The following is a 24,875-nucleotide window of genomic DNA, read 5'->3' as shown; positions in this document are numbered from 1 at the left end:
AAGAGAGATTGAGAACTCCTGTTCTCCCTGTCTCGGAACACAAGAACAAGGGGACTGTGATGGTGTGTATAAACTTGGTGGAAAATGCAGGCATTTGTTTTGGGTCTGCTGTAAGACCTTGGGGAAAAAAAATGGACATCAACAAATTGTTGTGCTGATGGACAGCCAGCAACAGTGGGCGGCCCAACAAAAGCAGCAGTAGAACTAGTTGTTCCAGCAAACGGCTGCCCAACAACAAGAGCAGGCAACCCAAGCATAGGTGCCGGCTTCCTCTGGGCCTGCCCCAGGCCTCACCCCTACCCAACCCATTCCCCCAAACCCTGACTTCTTCCCGTCCAGTTCTGCCCCCTCCCCCAAGCATGCTTCATCCCCACTCCTTCCCCTCCCTCGCAGAGTCTCCTGCATGTGGCAAAACAGCTGATCACAGCGGGCAGCAGGCGATGGGAGAGGTGCTAATTGGCAGGGCCACAGGCAGGAGGAAGGAGCTAGGCAGGGGAGGGAGGGACACTTGATTGTCCATGGATGCTAAGCTCCCACTAATTTTTTATCATGGGAGCACCCATGGAGTTGGCACCTATGAGCCCAACACCACCACCAGCAACATCAGCTCATCTGGGAGCTGGGGGCATAACATCAGGAACAGCAACAACACTTGGTTCAACAGGTGGCAGCCATTTTACAACCCCACTGGGCAAGTGGGTGGCAACCTGGACAGCAATGACCATGAGATGGTTGAGTTCAGGATCCTAACAAAAGGAAGAAAAGAAAGCAGCAGCATACAGATGCTGGACTTCAAAAAGCAGACTTTAACTCCCTCAGGGAACTGATGGGCAGGATCTCCTGGGAAGCTAATATGAGGGGGAAAGAAGTCCAGGAGAAATGGCTGTATTTTAAAGAAGCCTTATTGATGGCACAGGAACAAACCATCCCAAAGTGCAGAAAGAATACAAATATGGCAGATGACCAGCTTGGCTTAACAGAGAAATCTTCGAAGAGCTTAAACACAAAAAGGAAGCTTACAAGAAGTGGAAATTTGGACAGATGACTAGGGAGGAGTATACAATTATTGCTCGAGCAGACAGGGGTGTAATCAGGAAGGCCAAAGCACAACTGAAGTTATAGCTAGCAAGGAATGTGAAGCATAACCAGTAGGGTTTCTACAGATATGTTAGCAACAAGGAGGAGGTCAGGAAAAGTGTGGGATTCTTACGAATGGGGGAGGCAACCTGGTAACAGATGATGTGGAAAAAGCTGAAGTGCTCAATGCTTTTTTTGCCTCAGTCTTCACAGACAAGGTCAGCTCCCACACTACTGTCCTGGGCAACACAGTATGGGGAAGAGGTGGGCAGCCCTCTGTGGTGAAAGAACAGTTTAAGCATAGACGGCAGGTTATATACATTTGCGGTGCTTGGGCTCCAGGAATATTTAGGGCTGGGGGCCCTGCTCCAGCAATATTTGGAGCTGGGTCTCTCCCTTGGCCCTGCCTGGATCGGGCCCCGGCTGCCGCGGGTCTCCCCCCTCGCCTCCGCATCCCTGCCTGGAGCAGGTCCCAGCCCCTGCTTGCGACCCTTCCCCCTGCGTTTCCCCCCCCCGCCGCACTGCGTCCCTGCCTGACAAAAAGCAGCGCGGCGCCTCTCCCCTGCCTGCTCCTGCTGCCGAGTAGAACGGCTCCCGGCAGAACTGCTGTCTGCTGCCCCAGGGTCCTAGTGCCTGCCCTCCCCTAATGGCAAGGCAGGCTGCCCTTACCCTGAGCCTCTCCAACGCCCCAAACCCTCATCCCTAGCCAGAGCCCTCATCCCCCCGCACCCTAATCCTCAGTCCCAGCCCTGAGCACCCTCACATCATGAACCCCTCATTCCCCTGCACCCTAATGCTCATCCCCAGCCCTGAGTCACCTCCGCAGCATGAACCCCTCATCCTCAGCCCCAACCCTCATCTCTCTGCACTCTGATCCTCTGCCCCAGCCCTGAGCCCCCCCCGCAGCATGAACTCCTCATCCTCAACCCCACAGCCGTCATCCCACACCCCAACCCTCTGCCCTAGCCCTGAGCCTCCTCCTGCATCATGAACCCCTCATCCCCCAGCCCCAGCCAGAGCCCTCATCCCCCTGCACCCTAATCCTCGGCCCCAGCCCTGAGCCCCCTCCTGCATCATGAATCCCTCATACTCAGCCCCACAGCCCTCAGCCCTGCACTCCCTCCTATCCCCAAACTCCCTCCCAGAGGGTGCACCCCCTCCCCCTTCCCACACACTCCTTCCCACCCCCAAACTCCCTCCCAGAACCTGCACCCCTCACCCCTTCCTATGCCCCCACCCCCAGCCCAGAGCCTGCACTCAAACTCTGTCCCAAACCCCGCACCCCTCACCCCCTCCTGCACACCCACCCCCTGCCCCAGCCCAGAGCCTTCACCCAGCACCCAAACTCCATCCCAAAGCCTGCACCCTGCACCACTCCTGCACCCTAATCCCCAGCCCAGGATCTGCACTCCAGACCTCCCCCTCCCAGCCCCCTCTCAAAGCCTTAGGCAGGTGGGGGCGAAGTTTGAGGGGGCGGAGCTGGGGGGCGGGTTCTGGGCACCACCAAAATTTCTACAAACTTGCCATCCATGAGGTTAAGGACTATTTAGAAAAGCTGGACAGGCACAAATCTATGGGGCCGAATCTAATGCATCCGAGGCTGTTGAAGGAATGGCTGATGTGATTGCAGAGCAACTGGCCATTATCTTTAAAAACGTGTGGCAACTGGGGGAGGTCTTGGACGACTGGAAAAAGGCAAATATAGTGCCCATCTTTAAAAATGGGAAAGAGAATCCAGGGAACAAAAGACCGGTCAGCCTCACCTCAGTCCCCGGAAAAATCATGGAGCAGGTCCTCAAGGAATCCATTCTGAAGCACTTGAAGGGGAGGACGGTGACCAGGAACAATCAACATGGATTCACCAAGGGCAAGTAATGCTTGACCAACCTGATTGCCTTCTATAATGAGATAACTGGCTCTGCGGATATGAGGAAAGTGGTGGATGTGATATATGTTGACTTTAGAAAGCTTTTGATACAGTCTCCCACAGTATTCTTGCCAGCAAGTTAAAGAAATATGGATTGGATGAATGGACTATAAGGTGGATGGAAAGCTGGCTAGATTGTCGGGCTCAATGGGTAGTGATCAATGGCTCGATGTCTAGTTAGCAGCCAATATCAAGCGGAGAGACCCAGGAGTCTGTCCTGGGGCCGGTTTTGTTCAACATCTTAATTAATGATCTGGATGATGGGATGGATTGCACCCTCAGCAAGTTCACAGATGACACTACACTGGGGGGAGAGATAGATATGCTGGAGGATAGGGATAGGGTCCAGAGTGACCTAGAAAAATTGGAGGATTGGGCTAAAAGAAATCTGATGAGGTTCAACAACGACAAGTGCAGAGTCCTGCACTTAGGAAAAAAAAATCCCATGCACCGCTACAGGGTGGGGACTGACTGGCTAAGCAGCAGTTCTGCAGAAGAAGACCTGGGGATTACAGTAGATGAGAAGATGGATATGAGTCAGCAGTGTGCCCTTGTTGCCAAAAAGGCTAACAGCATATCAGGCTGCATGAGTAGGAGCACTGCCAGCAGATCGAGGGAAGTGATTATTCCCATCTATTTTGCACTGGTGAGGCCACATCCGGAATATTGTGTTCAGTTTTGGGCCCCTCACTACAGAAAGGATGTGGACAAATTGGAGAGTCCAGTGGAGGGCAACGGAAATGATTAGGGGGCTGGGGCACATCACTTATGAGGAGAGGCTGAGGGAACTGCGCTTATTTAGCCTGCAGAAAAGAAAGGTGAGGGGGGATTTGATAGCAGCCTTCAACTACCTGAAGGGAGTTCCAAGGAGGATGGAGCTTGGCTGTTCTCAGTGGTAGCAGATGACAGAACAAGGAGCAATGGTCTCAAGTTGCAATGCGGGAGGTCTAGATTCGATATTAGGAAATAGCTATTTCACTAGGATGGTGGTGAAGCACTGGAATGGGTTACCTAGGGAGGTGATGGAATCTCCATCCTTAGACGTTTTAAGGTCTGGCTTGACAAAGCCCTGGCTGGGATGATTTAGTTGGTGTTAGTCCTGCTTTTAGCAGGGGGTTGGACTAGAAGACCTCTTGAGGCCTCTTCCAATCCTAATCTTCTATGATTCTATGATAAGAGTGAACCTAGTTGCTGGGATCCTGAGCCTCACCATGACTATGAACCTCCCATTCAAACTCATGAAGATGGGGCCAGGTGATGACCCTGAAGCTCTCCTAGTCACGTTTGAGAGGGTTGCCACAGCAGCTCGATGGCCAACTGAACACTGGTCTATTTTGCTGGCACCAAATCTTACCAGGACAGCTCAAAGTTGCATATCAGAAACTTGATGCCACTGATGCCCAGAACTATGCCTACGTCAAGGCAGCTATCTTGGATATCTTTGATATCACGGTAGAAACCCACTGATAGCACTTTCCCCAGGGAGTCCTGCCCTGAGCAGTGCCCCAGAGTGTTTAAGGAACACTGGCACCAGTGGCTCCAGCCTGAAAAGCAGATTGCAGAACAGGTGACCAAACAAGTGGCGCTGGGACAGTTTATGTGATTCTCCCAGCTGGGAGGTCAGGGTGGCTGTTGTGAAACTGGCCCGAGATGTTGGCTGAAGTCATCAGGCTGTCCGAAAATTATTTAGCGGCTGTGGGCCTGATGGCGGAAACATCCAAGAAGGAAAATGCTTGCCCCAGGTGATCAATGACTGAAGACTACAGTGCCTGCTGTGGGGGCACTCTCCAGGGAACCAAATGCCAAGTCCTCCCCAGCAGGCGAACAGCATTATGACAAAATCTGTAAGCCTGGCCCCAAGGGCAGGAAAGGGTGCGGGGGGGGAGCCCAGTCCAAAAGAAAGGGCCTCCCACAGGCATCTAATTTCCCCAGAGCAGGCCAGGGGTGGAAAAATCCCCTCAGCCGAGAGTTGCTTCTCATGTGGACAATGATGTTATTTCAGCCGCGACTGCACCTTCATGGATTGCTCCTAAGGGTAGGCATTGCCAGCAGTCACCCGGGCTTTAAAAAGAGGCCCAGCCAAGATGTTAGTCTCTATATGGATCAATGGAATGGAAGTGCCAGCCCTAACAGACTTGGAGTGCAGCCACACGCTGATCACAGAGCCATTAGCAGGACTCAGAGATAACCCAGAGGAAACCATCTCCCTCCAGTGCGTGCACAGTGATATCTGCTCATATTTCATGAGGGAGGACAACTCACAGTAGGAAGCCACACAAGAAATGTATGGGCAGGGGTAGCCTACCCAGTGATTTTAGGCAGGGACTGGGAATTCTTCCAGGAGGTCAAAAAATTATGAGGCAACAAACCCCTGAAAGGGAAATGTAGTAGAAATAGAGAGCCAGAGACATGAGGCCTTGTATAAGGGTCCCTGGTATAAGGCATAAGGCCTGAACTAAAGTCAGGCCCTGTTACAAAACATGCCTACTTGCAAGTTCACTGGAAGTGGCAAGAACAGGGCTAATATTGCAAAAACACAAACACTGGAAGAAGTGCTAGGTACAGGACACTTGCATAAACATATTCCAGAAGGACTGTACCAGAACATCCCGATACCAAGTTAAGGTATAAACACTCTCCCCAAAGATGATACAGGGACACAGTGACCCCTCCTAAAGATAAGGTCAGGATGACAAGATGATGAATAGAGATGTTTTGACAGAACCAACATGTACAAGGTAAAGGGTGGTAACTACCCATGACAGAGGGGCAATACGTAACTTGTATGTATCAGTGTAGAAAAGAGGGGTCAAAGAGGGTGTGTCTTTGTCCAGCCAAGGAGGGAATGGAAAGTGTTAGTGTTACATGTGTTAGTGTCCTGTAGAGTCTACACGATATTAGGACTGTGCTTCATTGACAATAAGTAGCCTTCGTTGCTGAACTGAGTCTGTGGTCTTCTTGAGCAGTTCAATCAGAGCCCATTATATGGGCTAACTGGCCAGAGCTAGTGCAGCCCACAGACAGAACATACACCAGCCAACTGACTACAGGAATGACCCTCAGGGCGGGGCCCTTGAACCTCAAAAAACCTGAAAATCTAGCCAGAGTTGGGGAGATGGAAGATCCTGGTGAAGGGACTCAGACTCACAGACTTTAATGTCAGAAGGGTCCATCATGATCATCTAGTCTGATCGTCTGCCCAGTGCAGGCCACAGAACCTCAGTCTTGAAGTCAGTTAGGTTTTTTGCCTACAGTGCTCCCCTTGGAAGGCTGTTTCAGAATAGAAACCTTGGCCTAATTTCAAGCCTTAACTTGTTGATGGCCAGTTTATATCCATTTGTTCTTGTGTCAGCATTAGCTCTTAAATAACTTCTCTTCCTCCCTGGTGTGTATCCCTCTGATAGGAATTTATAGAGAGCAATCATATCTCCCCTCAGCCTTCTTTGGTTAGGCTAAACAAGCCAAGCTCTTTGAGTCTCCTCTCATAAGGTAGATTTTCCATTCCTCGGATCATCTTAGTAGCCCTTCTCTGTGCCTGTTCCAGTCAGAATTAATCTTTCTTAAACATGGGAGACCAGAATTGCATCCACTATTCCAGATGAGGTCTCACCAGTGCCTTGTATAATAGTACTAACACTTCCTTGTCTCTACTGGCAATACTTCACCTGATGCATCCTAGGACTGCATTAGCCTTTTTCACAGCTGTACCACACTGGCGGCTCATAGTCTGTGATCAATCAATATACTTAGGTCTTTCTCCTCCTCTGTTACTTCCAACTGATACATCCGCAGAAAAAATTATTGTTGTTAGTCCCTAAATGCATACCCTTGCACGTCACACAATTAAATTTCCTCCCATTTCTATTACGCCAGTTTACAAGGTCATCCAGATCTTATATGGTATTCTGGTCCTCCACCATACTGGTAATACCTCCCAACTTTGTATCATCTGCAAATTTTATCTGGGATATTTATTTTCCAACTTTTTGTGCCAAGGTCAGTAATAAAAATGTCAAATAAGATTGGTCTCAAGACTGATCCCTGTGGAACTCCACTAGCAACCTCCCTCCAGTTTGACTGTTCACCTTTCAGTATGAACCGTTGTAGTCCCTCCTTTAACCAGTTCCTTATCCACCTTTCAGTTCTCATATTAATCCCCATCTTCTCCAATTTAACTAATAATTTCCCATGTGGAACTGAATCAAATGTCTTACTGAAATCCAGGTAGATTAGATCTACTGTATTTCCTTTGTCTAAAAAAATCAGTTATGTTCTCAAAGAAGGAGAACAGGTTGGTCTGGCATGATCTACCTTTTGTAAAACCATGTTGTATTTTATCCCAATTCATCTTTATGTCCCTAACTACTTTCCCTTTCAAAATTTGTTCCAAGATCTTGCATACAAATGAGGTTAAACTAAAAGGCCTGTAGTTTCCTGAATCACCTTTTTCTCCTTCTTAAACATAGGAGCTATATTAGCAATTCTCCAGTCATAGGGTATGACTCCTGAGTTTACAGATTTGTTAAAAATCCTTGCTATTGGGGTTGCAATTTCCTTTGCCAGTTCCTTTAATATTCTTGGATGGACCTGACAGGAACAATGCCCTGCGCAAAAAGAGAGGAAAAAGACAATTTCACCATCTCCAGACTTATTAACGGCTGATGTAGATTTCATAGGTGAATAAAAAGATGACTGGACTCTGAGCAGGGCATATGGCCAACTTGCCAACATCAATGGAGAGGTGGTAGATCTGCAACAGTCCCGGTCTGAACTCATGGAATAGAGACTGTACCAGCTGGCCAAAGATTATCAAACCAGAGAAGTAAGAGTACAACTTTTAGTCCCAAAGAAAATCCAAGGGACCGTATTACAGCAGGCACATGTGGGACGTTGTTGGAGACACTTAGGTCAAGAAAAACCCTTGAAAGAGTAACCTTCAGATTTTACTGACTGGGAGTACATAGTGAGGTCAAGAACTACTGCACATTGTGCCCAGAATGCCAATGGACAGGATCCCAAAAGACCCCAAAGGCTCTGTTAGTCCTCCTCCTGGTGGCTGGAGTACCCGTCGAGAAGATTGGTATGGACCTGTTGGATCCCTGTAAAAGGGTGTATCCAGTACCAGTACATTCTGGTGATAATGGACTATGCCATGTGATATCCAGAGGCCATTCCCCCTTTGTTCAATCACTGCAGTAACATTGTTACCAAACTGATGAAGGTTTTTGCACGGGTAGGGATACCAAAAGAGACACTGACTGACCAGAGGGCTAACTTTATTTCAAGACTAATGGGGGAATTATGCAACCTTTTGAAGATCAAGGCCTTAAAGATGTCTGTCTATCACCCTCAGACTGATGGGCCGGTGGAGTGCTTCAATAAAACATTGAAAGAGATGTTTAGAAAATTTGTGGTCTCAGACACCTGTCATTGGGATCAGCTACTCCCACCCCTCCTTCTGCCATCTGTGAGGAGCCCTAAGCATCAGCCGGATTCTACCCATTCAAACTATTATATGGGAGGCAATCAAATGGGATCCTAGACCTCCTTTGCGAGACATGGGAGGAGAAAAGCCCCTGAAAAACCAGTGTGGTGCAGTATGTGATCTGCCTGAGGGAGAAGCTGGTGACACTGCTTTTGCTCTAAAGAAAACCTGTTTTAAGTCCCAGCAGAACCAACAGTGAGCTAACAACTGAGGGGCCAGAGTGCGAGAATCTGGAACTGGAAATAGGGCCTTGTTATTGCTACCACCCTTGGAGTCAAAGCTACTGGCCAGGCGGCAAGATCCATTTGAAGTGGCAAGGAAGGCAGGGATGGTCAATTCTGAAATTCACCACCCAGGGAAGAGAAAAGAAATGCAAATTTATCATGTGAACCTGCTAATGGCCTCACAGGAACAGGAAGGCCAGCCTTCTCATAGCACCAGCTCCACCAGAGTTCATAGGCGTCAACTTTTCCCAGCAATGATGGGTGCTCGAGCCCCCCCCCCCACTCCACCCCTCCCCCCCCATTTCAACCCCTTTCCCTAAAGTACCCATCCCAACTCCCCGGCCCTGCCTCTTCCCTGAGCGTGCCACATTTCCCCCGCCCCCCAGTGCTTGCCACTGCAAAACAGCTGTTTTGCAGTGGGAAGCACTGGGAGCTAGGGGGAGAAGTGGCGTGCTCAGGGGAGGAGGCGGAGTGGAGGCTGAGGTGAGCTGGGGCAAGGAGCTGCCAGTAGGTGCAGAGTACCCATCAATTTTCCCCCGTGGGTGCTCCAGCCCCGGAGCACCCATGGAGTCGGCGCCTATGCCCGAGTTCAGCCCACAGGCATCCTTGGGCCACGATGCTGGATTGGTATCCATGGTGAAGAATTACAGCCTGAACAAAAATAATAGTTACTATGGCTGATGGAAGCTTTCCCCCAGTCTTCTCAGCACTGCCAGGATGCATCCACCAGGCCTACACATCACATGGACACTCAACAAGGAAAAAAGTTCTGAGAGAGCCTCCAATCCCTGCCACAGAAGATTTGAGAGATGGTTCCCAAAGAACTACAGGCCATGTTAGACGTAGGGGTGGTTGAGGAGTCTCACAGAGACTGGTGGAGCCTCTCGTGTTGGTGCTGAAATCTGACTTGTCAACCTGATTCTGCATCAATTTCCAGAGAGTAAATGCTATATCGATGTTCAATGTGTACCCTATGCCTATAGTAGATAAGTTGCTAGACAGACCTGGGGTTGCCAAGTACATATTCACTCTTGACCTCATGAAGGGTTACTGACAGATACTTTTGACAACCATTGCACAAGAGAAGACAGCATTCTATACACCGTTTGGTCTCTACCAATTTCAGATCATGCCCATCATCCTTCATAGAGCCATGGCCACCTTCCAACACCTGATGGACCATGTACTTTGACCACATGGGCAGTGTGGCTTGGCGTACATCAACAACATCGTCCTTTATAGATATGACTGGAATGATCACTAAAGACTCCTCACCATGATACTGCAATCCCTCAAAGAGGCAGGGCTGATGACCAACCCAGCCAAGTGCAGACTTCCAGCCAAGAGGTGACTTTCCACAGCTATCTGGTAGGGGGCAGGCGTCTGAAGCTGCTAGCGGGTAAAGTACAAGCCTTGGAGCAATGCCCCATACAAAAAAGCAGGTGCATCACTTCCTGGGCCTTGCTGGGTACTACAGACGCTTTGTACCAGGATTTGCCACCACAGCAGACCCCTGGATAGATCTGATAAAGTACATGAGCCCTAAGAAAATGTGGTCTGAAGCCTGCGACAAGGCATTTAAGATAAAAGAACAGCTAAGCCGAGAACCAGTGCTCTCACTCCTGGACTTTTCCAGATGATTCACTTTGCAGATAGATGCCTCAGATGTAGGTCTTGGGGCAGTATTTTCATAAGCATTGATGGAGGAGAACACCTCATCCTATACCTCAGCCAGAAGCTATTTCATTGAAAAATATCCTACTTCACAGAATCACGGATTATTAGGGTTGGAAGGGACTTCAAGAGATCATCTAGTCCAACCCCTTGCTCAAAGCAGGACCAATCCCCAAATGGCCCCCTCAAGGATTGAATTCACAACCCTGGGTTTAGCAGGCCAGTGCTCAAACCTTCATCATTGAGAAGGAATCCCTGGCTATGAAACGGGCTATAGATGCGTTATGATATTATTTGTTGGGGAATCCTTTTAGTGACAGATCATGCTCCCTTCCTCTGGCTGAACTCAATGAAGGATATCAACCGAATGATCATGTGGTAGCACCTTTGCTTTCAGCCCTATCGTTTTCAAGTACTTCACTGAGAGGGAGAGTCCATAAGAACGAAGATTTTTTTCATGAGCAGGGGGAGAATAAGAACCATCAGGGAGTACCCCAGCACCAAACTTGACGGGGAAGGTGTGTGATGGGATGTATAACTCCTTCAGTTTCGAGAGCCCAAATGACCCCACGCTGGCACACCTGCAGAGTGTGCTCCAGATGGAGGAGGGAGCTTAAAAGGAAGCCAGACAGCTTAGAAAGGGGCTGACCAGGCAGGGGGAAGGACCTGCCTTGGGAGCCCCTGAGAAGGGGTGCTACAGAAGCCTTCTGTGACATTCTATACCTTGGGGGAGCATCCTGCAACCCTCATATTTCTCATTTTCATATAATCGCAATCTTACATATAAAGCATGCCATGTAAGGTATCAGAGGAAAGGTCATGATCTGCTGAAAGTCATTTCTCTATCCATATATGTGTACCATTAATGCATATGAAGTTATGAGAATTGTGTTGTAAGTGGTCACTAAAACATGCTGTAAGTTGGGGGAATCAGCCAGATATTAGCTCCTCAGAGACAACATAAAGGAAAGCAACGAACACCCAAGTGGGCTGTCAAACAACCCATCAACAGCCATTGTCCAGCAAGGGAGCTACAATGCAATGACTCACCTGCCTGAGGCCACACCAGGGGAATTGCTCAACCGCTTGGAGAGACTCAGCAATACCCCCAAACATGCCTGGACTTATGCTCCCCAAGCACATGGACTGAGGGTACAAAACAGACAGAGTGGACACATACTGGGCCCGCCTCCTGCCCCCACCTATGCTGCAAGCAACCAAAACACTGAGAAGAAGGCAAGACTCCAGTACAGGAGACTGGCCCAGGTTTAAGGAAAAAACTTGTATATAAAGGACTGCAATACTGCAGGGGGGAGGGGCGGGTTGCTGCCCAGTCTAATAGAGTGGCATACAGACAGGACACTGGACTACACAGATTCATAGATTCCAAGGCCAGACGGGACCATGTCAGGTCTGCTCCAGTCTGGCAATCCCTCTGTTCCTGTGTAACTCTGAGGTCCCTCTTTCCCTGCAGTGACAATGCTCTCTGGAGCTGGGGAGATATTCTCACATTCTCAGCTCTGGGTTCCCCTCTAGTCTTACCTGTAGTCCCTGTACATGTAGGCAGGTGGTTCTCTCCAGCATTCTTTCCCCTCAGGATCCAAGAGACAGTTATCCGCATGAACTGGGTGACTGAGATCCATGCGACCATCCTGGTCCCCTAAAACAGGACATTGCAGGGGAACATTCGCACTTTAGGAGGATACAGTAGGCAAAGTGCACCCTGAGTGTGAGAGGAAGGGACACAGATGGGATTAGGGGTGAGCAGGAGCACAGAGACTGAGAGTGAGGGGAAGGGACACAGCTGGGATTTGGGGTGAGCAGGGACAGGGGGACCCTGAATGTGAGGGGAGGGGATTCTCTAGGGGGAATATGGCTGGGATTGGGCTTTCTTTACCCTCTACAGCCGTGCGGCACACGAGGTGTGTGAATGAGAAATGGAGCCTTTTCCCAGGGGTGAAATAGGACTCTACTATTTTCCGGGATTTCTCGCTGGCATGCAGGAGCAGTGTGGCATCTCTCCAGTTCACAGTCCCATCCTGTGCCAGCTGGAAGGTAAAAACAAGCTTGTGAGAAACCTCAAGCATAAAGAACACATCTGTGAGAAACAACATGTGTGTGCAAGGGAGCAGCATGCCTGTGAGAAATCCTGTGTTCATACACATGCATAAGCAAAGATATGAGTGTGAAACTCCTGTGACTGTGCACTTGCAGGAGAGAAAAAAGCCATGAGAAATATCACCTCCATGCAGGTGTATACAATGGAGAAACAAGACCATGAAAAACACCCTCCTGTTTGCCAGAGGGAAAGCAGCACTCTGGGAAACAGAGGAAACAAAGCCCCTGAGACAGCCACCTGCACAAGCAGGACAGAAACACACAACCTGTGCCTGTGCGAAACAGTGCCTCCACAGAAACAGCTTGACTGTGCTGCGGGAAGGTAAGGAGACTGAGAGAGAGGCCCCAAACGCACCCGTGGGAGGGGAGCATACATGTGAGAGAAATGTGCCCTGGGAACCCCTCACCCCCACATGTAAGAGAGCAGGCCTGTGAGACAGCACATGGACATGTGCCAGAATGAGAACACTCCTGTGAACTCCCACCCACCAACAGGCAAGCGAGCAAGCAGCTGGAGCCCAAGGAACTCCTTGAGACAAGCCATGCCCATGGGATGGGACCCTAACACACGCAGAGGCACTAAGCCATTTACCTGCAAAGCCTTTAACACTGTTAACCCTTCAAATCTCTCATGGGGGGTGTGAGGGGACTGTCTGCCCCGGTAACCATCTCCCGTGCCGCCAGCTGCCTGAAATAGATTGGAAGGTAGTTTCAAATCTGGTGTCCCTCCTTCTCCCCTCCACCCTGATGTTGCAGCATCTCTGCTGAGGATGGCAACACTGGGCTAGTGAAGGCTCCCCCCATATCAAAATGCCCCTGTAGGCTCCAGGGCCGGTGAGTTATATGGGCCCATGGTGCCCAGGTTCCAACAATATTCAGGGCCTGGGGGCCCACCTCCACCAATGTTTGGGGCTCAGATCCGGTCCCATCAGCTGCTCCTGTGCACCTCTCCCAAGTGTCCCCCAGCCCACACTTGCTGGCCCTACACACCTCCCCCGGCCCCAGAGTGTCCCTGCCTTAAGCCAGTGGCTGCCTCCTGCAGCTCCCAGCATGAACTGCCACCACAGGGCCCTAGTGGCCCCCAGTCACTAGTGCCAAGGCAGGCTGATCCTAACTCTGTCCTTCTGCCTGGGACCCTTCCCTTTTCTGGTGGGACCCTCCACCAGCACAGGGGGCCCTCCTGCCCGCAATCACCGCTCCTGCCCCATGCTGGGCAAAAGGCAGCCCCACCCGCAGTGAGGCTACAGTGAGGGGCAGCAGCAAGGGAGCAGGTGCATGTGATGACAGCCCCCCCCCAACACCCACCCCAGGGGAGGCGAGGGGGCTTCCTGGACCTGAGAGGGGCCCTAGGAGCACATACAGTGACAGTGGTGTGAGGTGAGTCTGCTGCCGGGAGGAAGAGGGGGGCCCCTGCCCTGGAGCCTGCTGCTGCCGGCGGGGAGAGGGCTGGGGGGAGTCCTCCTCTCTGGCCTGCCTGCACCCCAAACGCCTCATCCCCAGGCCTTCCTCACCCCAGAGCCCGCATCCCCAGCCAGAGCCCTCATGCCCCCACACTCCAACCCTCTGTCCTAGCTCTGTGCCCCCTCCTGCACCATGAACCCCTCATCCCTGGTTCCATCCCACAGCCCTCACTCCCTTACCCCAACCCTCTGGCCTAGCCCTGAGCCTCCTCCCACACTCCAAAACCCTCATCACCATCCCCACCCCAGAACTCTCACATTTTTACATTATTTAAAAAAAATATATTGGCTTACAAGGCAGGTGTGGGGGGGCGGGACTTGTTCTTCTTGTGGGCACCACCAAAAATTATACAAACCTGCTGCCCCTTGTAGGCTCCTGTCCTCACCTTTGCCAGCCGGAGAATGTCCTTACATTCAGAATCAGTCAGGACTCTGTCAAAGACGACCCGCTGGGATCCATTCAGCTGAAGAGAATCCATGGCGACGGTGATGCCCTCAAAAGTGAATGGACCTGGGCAAGGGGGAGGGAGAATGGGCTCAGCCTTCTTGTGGGTTCTGCCTGGATCTGCAGAAGCAGCTGAAAATCCAGTAAGGCCCCTAGACTACGCCACAAGGAACAAAATCTAGAAAACATTTAAACCACCCTCAGATCTTGTCCCCACCTCCTACTCCTAGAAACACTATGTTACTGATTGCTGTTAGTAATCTCCAGAGTCAGGGGGGAGGGGGCCTTGTTTCAGAGTTATCAGCCCCCTTCACGCCCCATATCTGATCTCCGGACAGGAGGAATTATAAACATGCCCAAGCCTGGGAAAGATCTCCTGTATGTTATCACAGAGCATCCTCGGTAGCCAGGCCTGGCCCAGACTGAGCCCTGTAGGAGCTGGGAATACAGGAATCTGTGCTGGGCAGCTTACAGCTGTAGTAATGTAATAATGTATTTCCAAGCTTTGCAAGGCCTCTATCTCCTCTTGTCTCCCCCCTGCAGAACTGATCCATCTGTAACTGAGCCTGTTGGACTGACGTGGCTTAAGCCCAAACGATTCAACAGGTCCACACTAGCTGTGCTGAATCATGGCAGGTTTGCTGTACAGCTACATTCGCACTGGCTAAGTTACTCCAGCTGCAATGCTCCCCGGGCTCCTACCCCCCACTTCCCAGAAGGAGTGTATACTTGGAGATTGGCAGCCTGTGCACTGATGGGTAGTGATGGGAGGCAGTTAGACTGCATCCCCACTGGCATTAAAATCATTGAGTCTGGAACAGTAGAGGCTCGGGCAGTATTTAGCCCTGCCTTTCAGTGGTCTCTGTCTCCCATTTCAGGCTCTTTTACTCACCCCTCTGCTTCTGCTCTCCCACATCCAGATTCTCCAGCCTCTGCTTCTCCTGATTCTCCCTCGGAGCAAAGGAGAGACACAGACAGGGGCTGTCAGTATCCAGAGATATAGTCCCTGGCTCCCTCCTCAGTCAGACACTCAGCAATAAGTCACAGAGTCAGAGATTCCAAGGCCAGAAGGGATCATTGTGATCATTTAGTCAGACCTCCTGTAGAACACAAGTAATACACCCCCATCTCTGCTAGTTCACCCCTTTCCCTTCCAGGCATCATCACTTCCATACTCAGCAGGCCTCCAACTCAGTCCCAGTAGGCTGCTTTGGCTCTTACCTATGTTTCTGCTTCAGACTTTCAGGAATCAGCTCATCAGGGGTCCAAGGGTCCTAAAGAAACAAACTCAGGGGCTCAGTCACCCAGCAAACCACTCCCATGCTGGATCAGACAAATGGACCTGCCTAGTTCAGTGCCCCATTTCTGCCCAGGACAGATTAGACCACTGGGCCTGTCTAGTCTGTGTCCCTGGTTCTGATGCTGCTCAAAGGGATGCATAAAGTCCCAATAATGCCCCACATGGGAATTCCTTCCTCCTCCTTCACCCACAGCTGGGGCTTATCTTGGGTCCCAGAAGCAGGAGAAAGGAGGGCTTTGAGGGTCTTCTTTTCACCTCGGAGGTCATTCTCACTCACATCAGTGTCTAACCCTTACAGTACCAGGATAATATCCTGCTGTAATGAGTACCACAGATTAACGAGCAATAAACTGCCCTCATGAGACTAGGGCAGGGAAAACTCAGCCCTCTGAAAGAAGTTGCAGCTACTTACAGGGTCATCAAAAGTTCCTCCCAGATGCTCCACTGCATAGTAAATCAACTTCTTCTCCATCAGAGACCTCTGCACATAGCGCTGAATATTCTGGAGATGCACACAACTGTCAAACAACTGTCCCACAAAGGAGATCCAACCCTACCCTGGGGATTTTGCCCTGGGGAGACCCCGGCCTGATGATCTGTATGTGGGGGAGACACTCTCCATCTTCATTCAGCCCTGGGCTATGTACACCCACACATAGAGGCATCTCTCCCCAGTAGGACCGCAATGATGGCCCAGCCATAGGGGGTGAGAGGAAATTCAGAGAAGGCAGAATTGGAGGAGTGTTACTGGTACCTCTCTGCTTGTGACTGATGCTCCCTCTCCCAGATCCGCCTGATACTGTTTCATCTTCTCCAGCATCAGTTCATCCGAAGGATAGAAGAGCAAGTAAGAAGCAGCACATTCAGCAGCCAGTGCGTGGTTCCCAACTGGGGCAGAGGCAAAGAAGGAGATGGGCATAGTAAGGCTCTGCAGCTTATGGCTCAGATCCTCAAAGGTATTTAGGCATTCAACTCCTATTGAGATCAATGGCCATTAGGCACCTACATACCTCTGAAGATCTGGGACTATGAAGCAATTGTTATTAATAAATATTTAATATAATGACAGAATCCAGAGGGCCCAGTCAGGATCAGGGCCCCATTGTGCCAGCCACTGCAGATGCACAAAAAGACACTCCCTGCCCTGACAGGCTTATGATCTAAAGGCAGAAACTGACGAAGGGTGGGCAATGGGGCTACAACAGCAAGCAGTGAGCCTGGGGAAGAACTGGCTCAGTTTGCTAACTCCAAGGAGCTTTCAGTGGGGTTAGAAAGTTGTGAGGGAAGAGGGAGGACAGAAGAAGGGAAGGATGGGAAAAGAGACTGCCACAGCTTGTCACCTCCCTGGCCGTGATTAGCAGGCTGGGTTCAGGAGGCCTCATGGCAGGGGTGAGGGAACTGGAGGAGGATGAGGCAGTGGCGGTTTGGATTCTACCCAGGTGTTTTCCCCATGCACAGGAGGCAGCGTGGGAGGGAGCATGCAGGGCTGAAGGGAGAAACTGACTGGTGTTGGTGGTGGGAATATTGGCAAAGTGACCGTGGGGATCAGTCTCATTAGATCAGCCAGGCAGGGCGGAGTTAACTCACAAAGGGCCTTACTGGGAAAGCCAAGGAGTTTGTGTCTGATGGGGAGGTGCACGGGGAGCTAGCAGAGGGACGCCCAAGGGAGGCTGATGTGGTCAGATCCTCAAGAAGGTGATTTTAACAGCAATGATCTTAACAGACGTGAAAGGAGGAAGGGCTGGAGAACAGGTCACCATAGTCAAGATGTGAAATGAGGGGGATGGGGCGAGAGTTTTGGCCATGGGGACAGAGAGGAAAGCCCAGATTTTAGAGAAAGGGAGACAGATTAAAAATGACCTGAACATGTGGGTCCAGTGAGAGCGATAATTCAAAGACGGACCCTGGCTTACGGGCCTCAATGACTGGGAGACTGGTGAGGCTGTCCATGGCGATGGAGAAAAGGAGCAATGGGGGTGGGCTTGGAGGAGAAGAATCAAGAGCTGAGTTAGGCTTGCTCCATCCACCTGGTATCACACTGCCCCAGCTGGGTACAGCAGAACTGGGCAGCTGCAGGGTTCTCTCTCTCTACTCGCTAGTGTCACAGCACAACCTGCTGGCCTGCGTCTCTGCTTACCTTGATCATAAGCAAACTGCAATAAATCCAAATGGGATGGTATGAAATCGTCTGTGGCTGAAACCCGTCCGGGCTTGGTGGCAACTTCAAGGACACAGTGCTGCCTGCACTTCAGGACCTGAATATAATGGGCTGAAAGGGAAAGAGAGGGAATGAAGGGCAGCACCTCCAGCAGTATAAAAGCTCCCCCTTCTGCCAGGCCAGGATGCTGGGAGATGGCATGCGTCCAGAGTAGGAAGAAGGACATGTCCAGCATCACAGCACCCCTCAGTGCCTCTACATTACCTGCGATGGCTTCATAAAGGCCAGGTTGCATCTCCTCCTCTGTGTCATCCTCCTGGGGCCCCTCGCACAGAGCTCGACAATCCTCCAGTGCCAATAGTACCTCTTCAAGCGACTCTTCCAGTTTCACAGCAGCCTGCAGATACTCGTCCACATTGTAGTGCTGCACCCCAGTCTCATATGCTTCCTGCAAGGAATAGTGCCATGTCCCCTGGTTAATGTCTGGGCTCCACCCTTCTTGCTCAGTTGGTATTGGGTTACCCAGGACTTTGGAACACTCAGAGGGTAGCGCTGTTTGTATTGGCTATAGAAACCCCCAGGTCTCAGGCTGTGACCCTTGTGGGGAGATGGAGCAGGGGTGGGGAAGCCAGGCTTTATCTTGGGCCCTGACCACTAGGAGTAAGTTGGCAGGCTTTGCTGAGGTGTTTCCCAGGTGTACAGATCTCCATGGGGCTCTCACCCAGTATAGTGTGGCCTGCAGGTCTCGGAAACTCTCTAGCTTCACCCCTGCCATGCGTTGATATTTCTCCATGTCCTCACGCATCTGTAGGTGCTGGGGATTGGCCACGAAAAACGTGTGAGCTGCTGACACCGCTTCATCCAGCTTCTTCAGCTGCAAAGACAAGACAGTCCAGACAGAGCAATTGGCATATCCTGGGCAGACCCTTCTCATGTCTAAAAAACCCACCCCACTAACCCCTTCCCACATGTCTTTAGCTGTCCTTGCATTGGAACTGCTTTTGTAGAATAGGCCTAAAATCAATGTGCCACGCTGAACCCTTTGGATATGATGAGATGCGAACTCATCCACACACCTCCCTCATTTCCCCATCTGCCTGCCTGAGCCTCCCACCCTATTTTGTGCCCCATCCATGTCCCCTGTCCAGCATTGTAGTTATTATTATAGGACCTAATTATAAACAGTGTCATGCTATCCCTTGCTAGATGTGATGGGATGAAACCTCTACTCTGGTGTTCCCACCCATTCCTGATTTTCTTTCACCCTTCCCCAGCTCATTGCCTAATTCTGGAAGATCTACACACAAACAATACACTATCCTGCCTGCTGGGTGAGTAGTGGTGGGCCAGACACAGGCTGTTCCCATTATCAGATTGGTGTCTCTTTGCTGGGTAGCCTTGTCATAAACAGATAAGTAAGAGTTAATAGAAAAGAAGTACTTCATATCTCTTTTGCCTGTAAAGGGTTAAGTTCAGCGAGCCTGGCTGTCACCTGATCAGAGAACCAATCAGGGGACAGGATACTTTCAAATCTTGAAGGAGGGAAGTTTGTGTGTGTGCTGTTAGATTTTAGTTGTAGTTCACTCTGGGAGCTCAGAGGGACCAAACGTGCAACCAGGTTTCTCTCCAATCTCCCTGATGCAGGTTCTTATAGATTCAAAATAGTGAGTACTAGCTAGATAAAGCGAGTTAGGCTTATGCTTGTTTTCTTTATTTGCAAATGTGTATTTGGCTGGGAAGAGTTCAAATGTGTATTTGGCTGGGAGGAGTTTAAATGTGTATTTGGCTGGAAGGATTTTAATTTGTACTTGAATACTTAGGCTGGGAGGGTATTCCCAGTGTCTATAGCTGAAAAACCCTGTACATATTCCATCTTAAATTTACAAAGATATTTTTTATCATTTTTTCTTTCTTTAATTAAAGGTTTTTCTTGTTTAAGAACCTGAATTTTTTTATTCTGGTGTGAGACCCCAGGGGACGGGGTCTGGATTCACCAGGGATTGGTGGGGAGAAAGGAGGGAAGGGGGAGAGAGAGGCTAATTTCTCTCTGTGTTAGGATTACTGTCTCTCTCAGGGAGAATCTGGGAGGGGAAGAAAGAAGGAGGGGGGAAGGTGCATTTTCCTCTCTGTTTTAAGATTCAGGGAGTTTGAATCACAGTGATCTTCCAGGGTAACCCAGGGCGGGGAAGCCTGGGAGAGGCAACGGTGAGGGAAAGGGTTTACTTTCCTTGTGTTAAAATCCAGAGGGTCTGAGTCTTGGGGGTCCCCGGGCAAGGTTTTGGGGTGACCAGAGTGTACCAGGCACTGGAATTCCTGGTTGGTGGCAGCGCTACAGGTTCTAAGCTGGTAATTGAGCTTAGAGGAATTCATGCTGGTACCCCATCTTTTGGACGCTAAGGTTCAGAGTGGGGAATTATACCATGACAAGCCTAAAAACCACAGGGGGCAAGTGCGGGAATGCAAGAGTCACTAACATTGGCGCATATGCATAACCCTAGCTTGACAGTGGCACTAGGGCTGGAAGCTGGAGAAGCAGAGCCAAGACTCCAGTGTTTTCCCCAGGAATTGAAATTAGGGGGGTGTTTGAATTTACAGGGACGGGGTCAGGGCCAATCAGGGGTGAGACTGTGAGGGTGAAGGTGGGCTGCAAGGCACCATAATAAAAAATGAAAACTGTTTCATGACCATTTTGTTAGATTTAACTCATGTTTTGAAATCACCACACAAATTAAAGTTGGCTACTCAAGCCTTCTATGAAGCACGACATCTACATCCTTCCTGGTTTCCTGTTATAATTTTGCACAACTCTGTTAATGAACTTCTTGAATGCAGTGCGTTCATCTTTGGTGGCTTCTCGTGTGTCCGGTACTTCCATTCCTTCAATTGATATGCTCATTAGTTCATTCAAACGATCAGGCAGAAGATGACTTTTTTCAGAACACAAAATTCTATTCATTGATGAAAAAGAATACTCAGCTGTAGCTCTTGTGACTGTGAGTAGCAACAGATGAATTCCTACTTCTTTCATCCCAGAAAACACAGCATAAAGATTGGGTTGAGCCACTAGCGATGATAAAAAAGAAGTTGAAGACAAATCTTCATTCATTCGTTGTATGATAGTCCACTCTGTGTTCAAATTCTCTATCCTGAGCACATGGCAGCCCCATTGCTGGTAGTGCGTCACTCCACTCAACTGTTGGTGTTTAACAGGACAGGGATCTGTAAAAGCTACGCAGAGGTTGAGTAGACTCTAGAAGTCACTGTTGTAGATTTTTAAGAATAAAGTCTGTGTACTTTTTCAGTTGTCTTAAACACTTCTTGTCCTCTTCACTTGAGGATTCAATATAAATGCCTTAATTAGTCAACTTCTGGACCGAAGTCTTTGCTTCTTCCAGTACCTTTTCAATGAATAGCTCGCTGATTGATCCAAATGTAGCTTCTACCGCTGGACAAAGATCTACTACTGTTGTAGCAGATGCCAGGATGGCATTGTTTAATGATCCAAATGGTTTCAACAGTAGACTTACAAGACAGAGAGTGGCAATAGTCTTCTCTGAACGTAGTAGCAAAAGTAATCCACCAGTCTCACTACTTTCCAAAGTCAGTAACAATGGCTGGAGTAATTTTAAGACAAGAGCCAAGGATCATTCATGGGAAAGCCAGAGGGTTTTCCCAGGTTGGACTAATTTGAACTTCAGTCCCAGTGTATCTTCTATATTTTCCAAGATACTCAGTCTTTTTGGATTCTTGCTGAAAAAATAATATAATGAAGACATTAAATTTATAGCTTTTTAAAGGTCTTTTGAAGAGTCTGCAGCTTGTACTAGCCCTAGTTGGAGTAGATGGCCTCTGCAGTGTGTATAGGAGAGATTAGGGCTACACTTTTCTCTGAACAAAGTTTGTACTGCACCATGTCTTCCAGAGAAGTTTGCAGCTCCATCAAATGCACAAGCAGCCATCTGTTTGGGGTCCAATTGACAAGCATTTAATTCTTCTAAGATGTGGGTTGTCATAGATGCAGTAGATGTGTCTTCTATAACTTGAACATCTAGAAATGCAACTACTGGCCTACTCCTGACATCAAGATAACGTACACAATGACTTAATACTTGTCCATTTGCATCAGCCATGTATGCAAATTTTTAAATGTGGTAAGCAAGGTCTTCACTTTTTCAACTGTTGAGTCTTTCACTGTTGCACCATATGCGTCTAACCAGTCAGCTGAGTTTCTTGCAGAAAGATAATGAACATTTGCTGGTCTTGTTCGGAACCAGTGTTCAGCTTCAGGATGAACAAGTGACAATGCACTTAACATTGGCCTCCAGTTTGTAGTGTGTGGTATCTCTTGCTTAAATAGAAAGTATGGTGCCACACCCATGTTTGTTCACACGTCTCTTGAGGTTCCACTCAGCTCACAGTGATTTAAGCTGAGCTCTCAGTGGGGGAACCTTGCTGCTAGTGCAGACTGGACCCTCTCTTCCACTTAGACCTGATTATCAGTGATTTCAGCTGTAGTGGTCACTTAACAAAACAAAATTATTTATGGAGCCTAATCAGCTCTGTCTTTAAACTGTTCCACATGAGGCATTATTAGTTAAATTGGAAAAGATGGGGATCAATGTGAAAATTGAAAGGTGGATAAGGAACTGACTGGTTAAAGGGGAGACTACAATGGGTCATACTGAAAGGTGAACTGTCAGGCTGGAGGGAGGTTACTAGTGGAGTTCCTCAGGGATCAGTTTTGGGACCAATCTTATTTAATCTTTTTATTACTGACCTTGGTACAAAAAGTGGGAATGTGCTAATAAAGTTTGTTGATGACACAAAGCTGGGAGGTATTGCTAACACAGAGAAGGACCGGGATATCATACAGGAAGATCTGGATTACCTTGTAAACTGGAGTAATAGTAATAGGATGAAATTTAATAGTGAAAAGTGCAAGGTCATGCATTTAGGGATTAATAACAAGAATTTTGGTTATAAATTGGGGACATGTCAGTTGGAAGTAACAGAGGAGGAGAAGGACCTTGGAGTATTGGTTGATCACAGAATGACTATGAGCCACCAATGTGATATGGCTGTTAAAAAAGCTAATGCAGTTTTAGGATGCATCAGGCGAGGTATTTCCAGCAAAGATAAGGAAGTGTTAGTACCGTTATACAAGGCATTGGTGAGACCTGATCTGGAATACTGTGTGCAGTTCTGGTCTCTCATGTTTAAGAGGATGAATTCAAACTGGAACAGGTACAGAGAAGGGCTACTAAGATGATCCGAGGAATGGAAAACCTGTCTTATGAAAGGAGACTCAAAGAGCTTGGCTTCTTTAGCCTAACCAAAATAAGGTTGAGGGGGAATATGATTGCTCTTTATAAATATATCAGAGGAATAAATATTAGGGAGGAAGAGGAATTATTTAAGCTTAGTACCAATGTGGACACAAGAACAAATGGGTATAAATTGGACACTAGGAAGTTTAGACTTGAAATTAGACGAAGGTTTCTAACCATTAGAGGAGTGAAGTTCTGGAACAGCCTTCCAAGGGGAGTAGTGGGGGCAAAAGACATATCTGGCTTCAAGACTAAGCTTGATAAGTGTATGGAGGGGATGGTATATGGGATAGCCTAATTTTGGCAATTAATTGATCTTTGATTATTAGCCGGTAAATAGGCCCATTGGTCTGTGATGGGATGTTAGATGGGGTGGGATCTGAGTTGCTACAGAGAATTCTTTCCTGGGTGCTGGCTGGTGAGTCTTGCCCACATGCTCAGGGTTTAACTGATCACCATATTTGGGGTCGGGAAGGAATTTTCCTCCAGGGCAGATTGGCAGAGGCCCTGGAGGTTTTTTGCCTTCCTCTGCAGCATGGGGCACGGGTCACTTGCTGGAGGATTCTCTGCAGCTTGAGTTCTTCAAACCACAATTTGGGGACTTCAATAACTCAGACATAGGTTAGGGGTTTGTTACAGGAGTGGGTGGGTGAAATTCTATGGCCTGCATTATGCAGGAGGTCAGACTAGATGATCATAATGGTCCCTTCTGACCTTAAAGTCTATGAGTGGAGAGGGGCAGGTCGAATAGTACTTGTGACTCAGGCAAACCATCAAACAAACACCTGCCTCCACCCTCAACCCCCGATGCCCTCAATCAGCACAGGCTAAGTACAGTTCTACTGCCCTTTACTCATACAATAAGAAGAATAACATTTCATTCCCCCCCACATTCAAGTGATTTGTAACCCAACCCCAGCCAAAATCTATCACTTGGGCAACACAGCGGTTTGCTGGATACCTAGGTAGATTAGGTGTGACTGTAAATACAATCTGGTCCTGAAGCCTTTCCACCCAGCCCCCAGCTCATCACTGGCTGTCGGGGAGAGCTCATTTAGGCTTTGCTTACAAATCATAATTTGGCCAACATCACCGAAATGAATGCACTGACATCGTCATAAAAACAAAAGCTGTATAAGGAAGACAGTCTATGCAGGGCCGGCTCTAGGCCACAGCGCGCCAAGTGCCGCAGGGGGCGCTCTGCCGGTTGCTGGGAGGGCGGCAGGCGGCTCTGGTGGAGCTGCCGCAGACAGTCCGCTGGTCCCGCAGCTCCGGTGGACCTCCCGCAGACAGGCCTGCGGCAGCTCCATCAGAGCTGCGGGACCGGTAAGCAGCAGAGCGCCCCCCGTGGCGTGCCGCCGTGCTTGGGGCAGCTAAATTGTTAGAGCCGGCCCTGAGTCTTTGTTCATGCTTTTCAAATCTATTACACTTTTTCAGATCCACATATTTTATCATACACTTTATATGCTTTTAAAGTGTGTATTAACGTTTCAATTTCCATTTAAATATCCAAACAATCCCTGCATGTAACTAATTCTCAAAACTGGGGGGGGAGGTGGGGGTGTTGGGGAAATTCAGTGTGTGTGTGTAGGGAAATCCCTGCAAGACCCTGACTGTACCTGGGAGGCATGGGGACTCTGGTTCCTCCCAGGGACATTCCCCAAGCCTTCCTGCCACAGC

The 24,875-nt window shown here is 49.2% G+C and overlaps 1 protein-coding gene across 2 annotated transcripts in view; it reads right to left on the bottom strand.

Moving 5' to 3' along the window:
• P3H3 (prolyl 3-hydroxylase 3) overlaps positions 1–24,875 on the bottom strand; it is a 30,311-nt gene that overhangs the window by 4,568 nt on the left and 868 nt on the right. For both annotated transcript variants that reach the window (XR_003996834.1, XM_030535864.1), the window contains exons 2-12: positions 18,590–18,742; positions 18,133–18,316; positions 17,848–17,979; positions 16,465–16,598; positions 16,123–16,212; positions 15,632–15,684; positions 15,303–15,361; positions 14,352–14,476; positions 13,098–13,193; positions 12,285–12,435; positions 11,930–12,047 (exon numbers count right to left, since the gene is read on the bottom strand). Coding sequence is in view for 1 of the 2 variants with exons in the window: in XM_030535864.1 (XP_030391724.1) it covers positions 11,930–12,047; positions 12,285–12,435; positions 13,098–13,193; positions 14,352–14,476; positions 15,303–15,361; positions 15,632–15,684; positions 16,123–16,212; positions 16,465–16,598; positions 17,848–17,979; positions 18,133–18,316; positions 18,590–18,742 (1,295 nt within the window). In the remaining variant the exon portion in view is untranslated. The remainder of the gene's footprint in view (positions 1–11,929; positions 12,048–12,284; positions 12,436–13,097; positions 13,194–14,351; positions 14,477–15,302; positions 15,362–15,631; positions 15,685–16,122; positions 16,213–16,464; positions 16,599–17,847; positions 17,980–18,132; positions 18,317–18,589; positions 18,743–24,875) is intronic.

The sequence above is a fragment of the Gopherus evgoodei genome, chromosome 1, assembly GCF_007399415.2.
Source record: "Gopherus evgoodei ecotype Sinaloan lineage chromosome 1, rGopEvg1_v1.p, whole genome shotgun sequence".
In the NCBI taxonomy this organism is placed as follows: domain Eukaryota; kingdom Metazoa; phylum Chordata; order Testudines; family Testudinidae; genus Gopherus; species Gopherus evgoodei.
The sequence above is the reverse complement of the archived record's forward strand: the minus strand, read 5'-3'. Positions and strand labels throughout refer to the sequence as shown.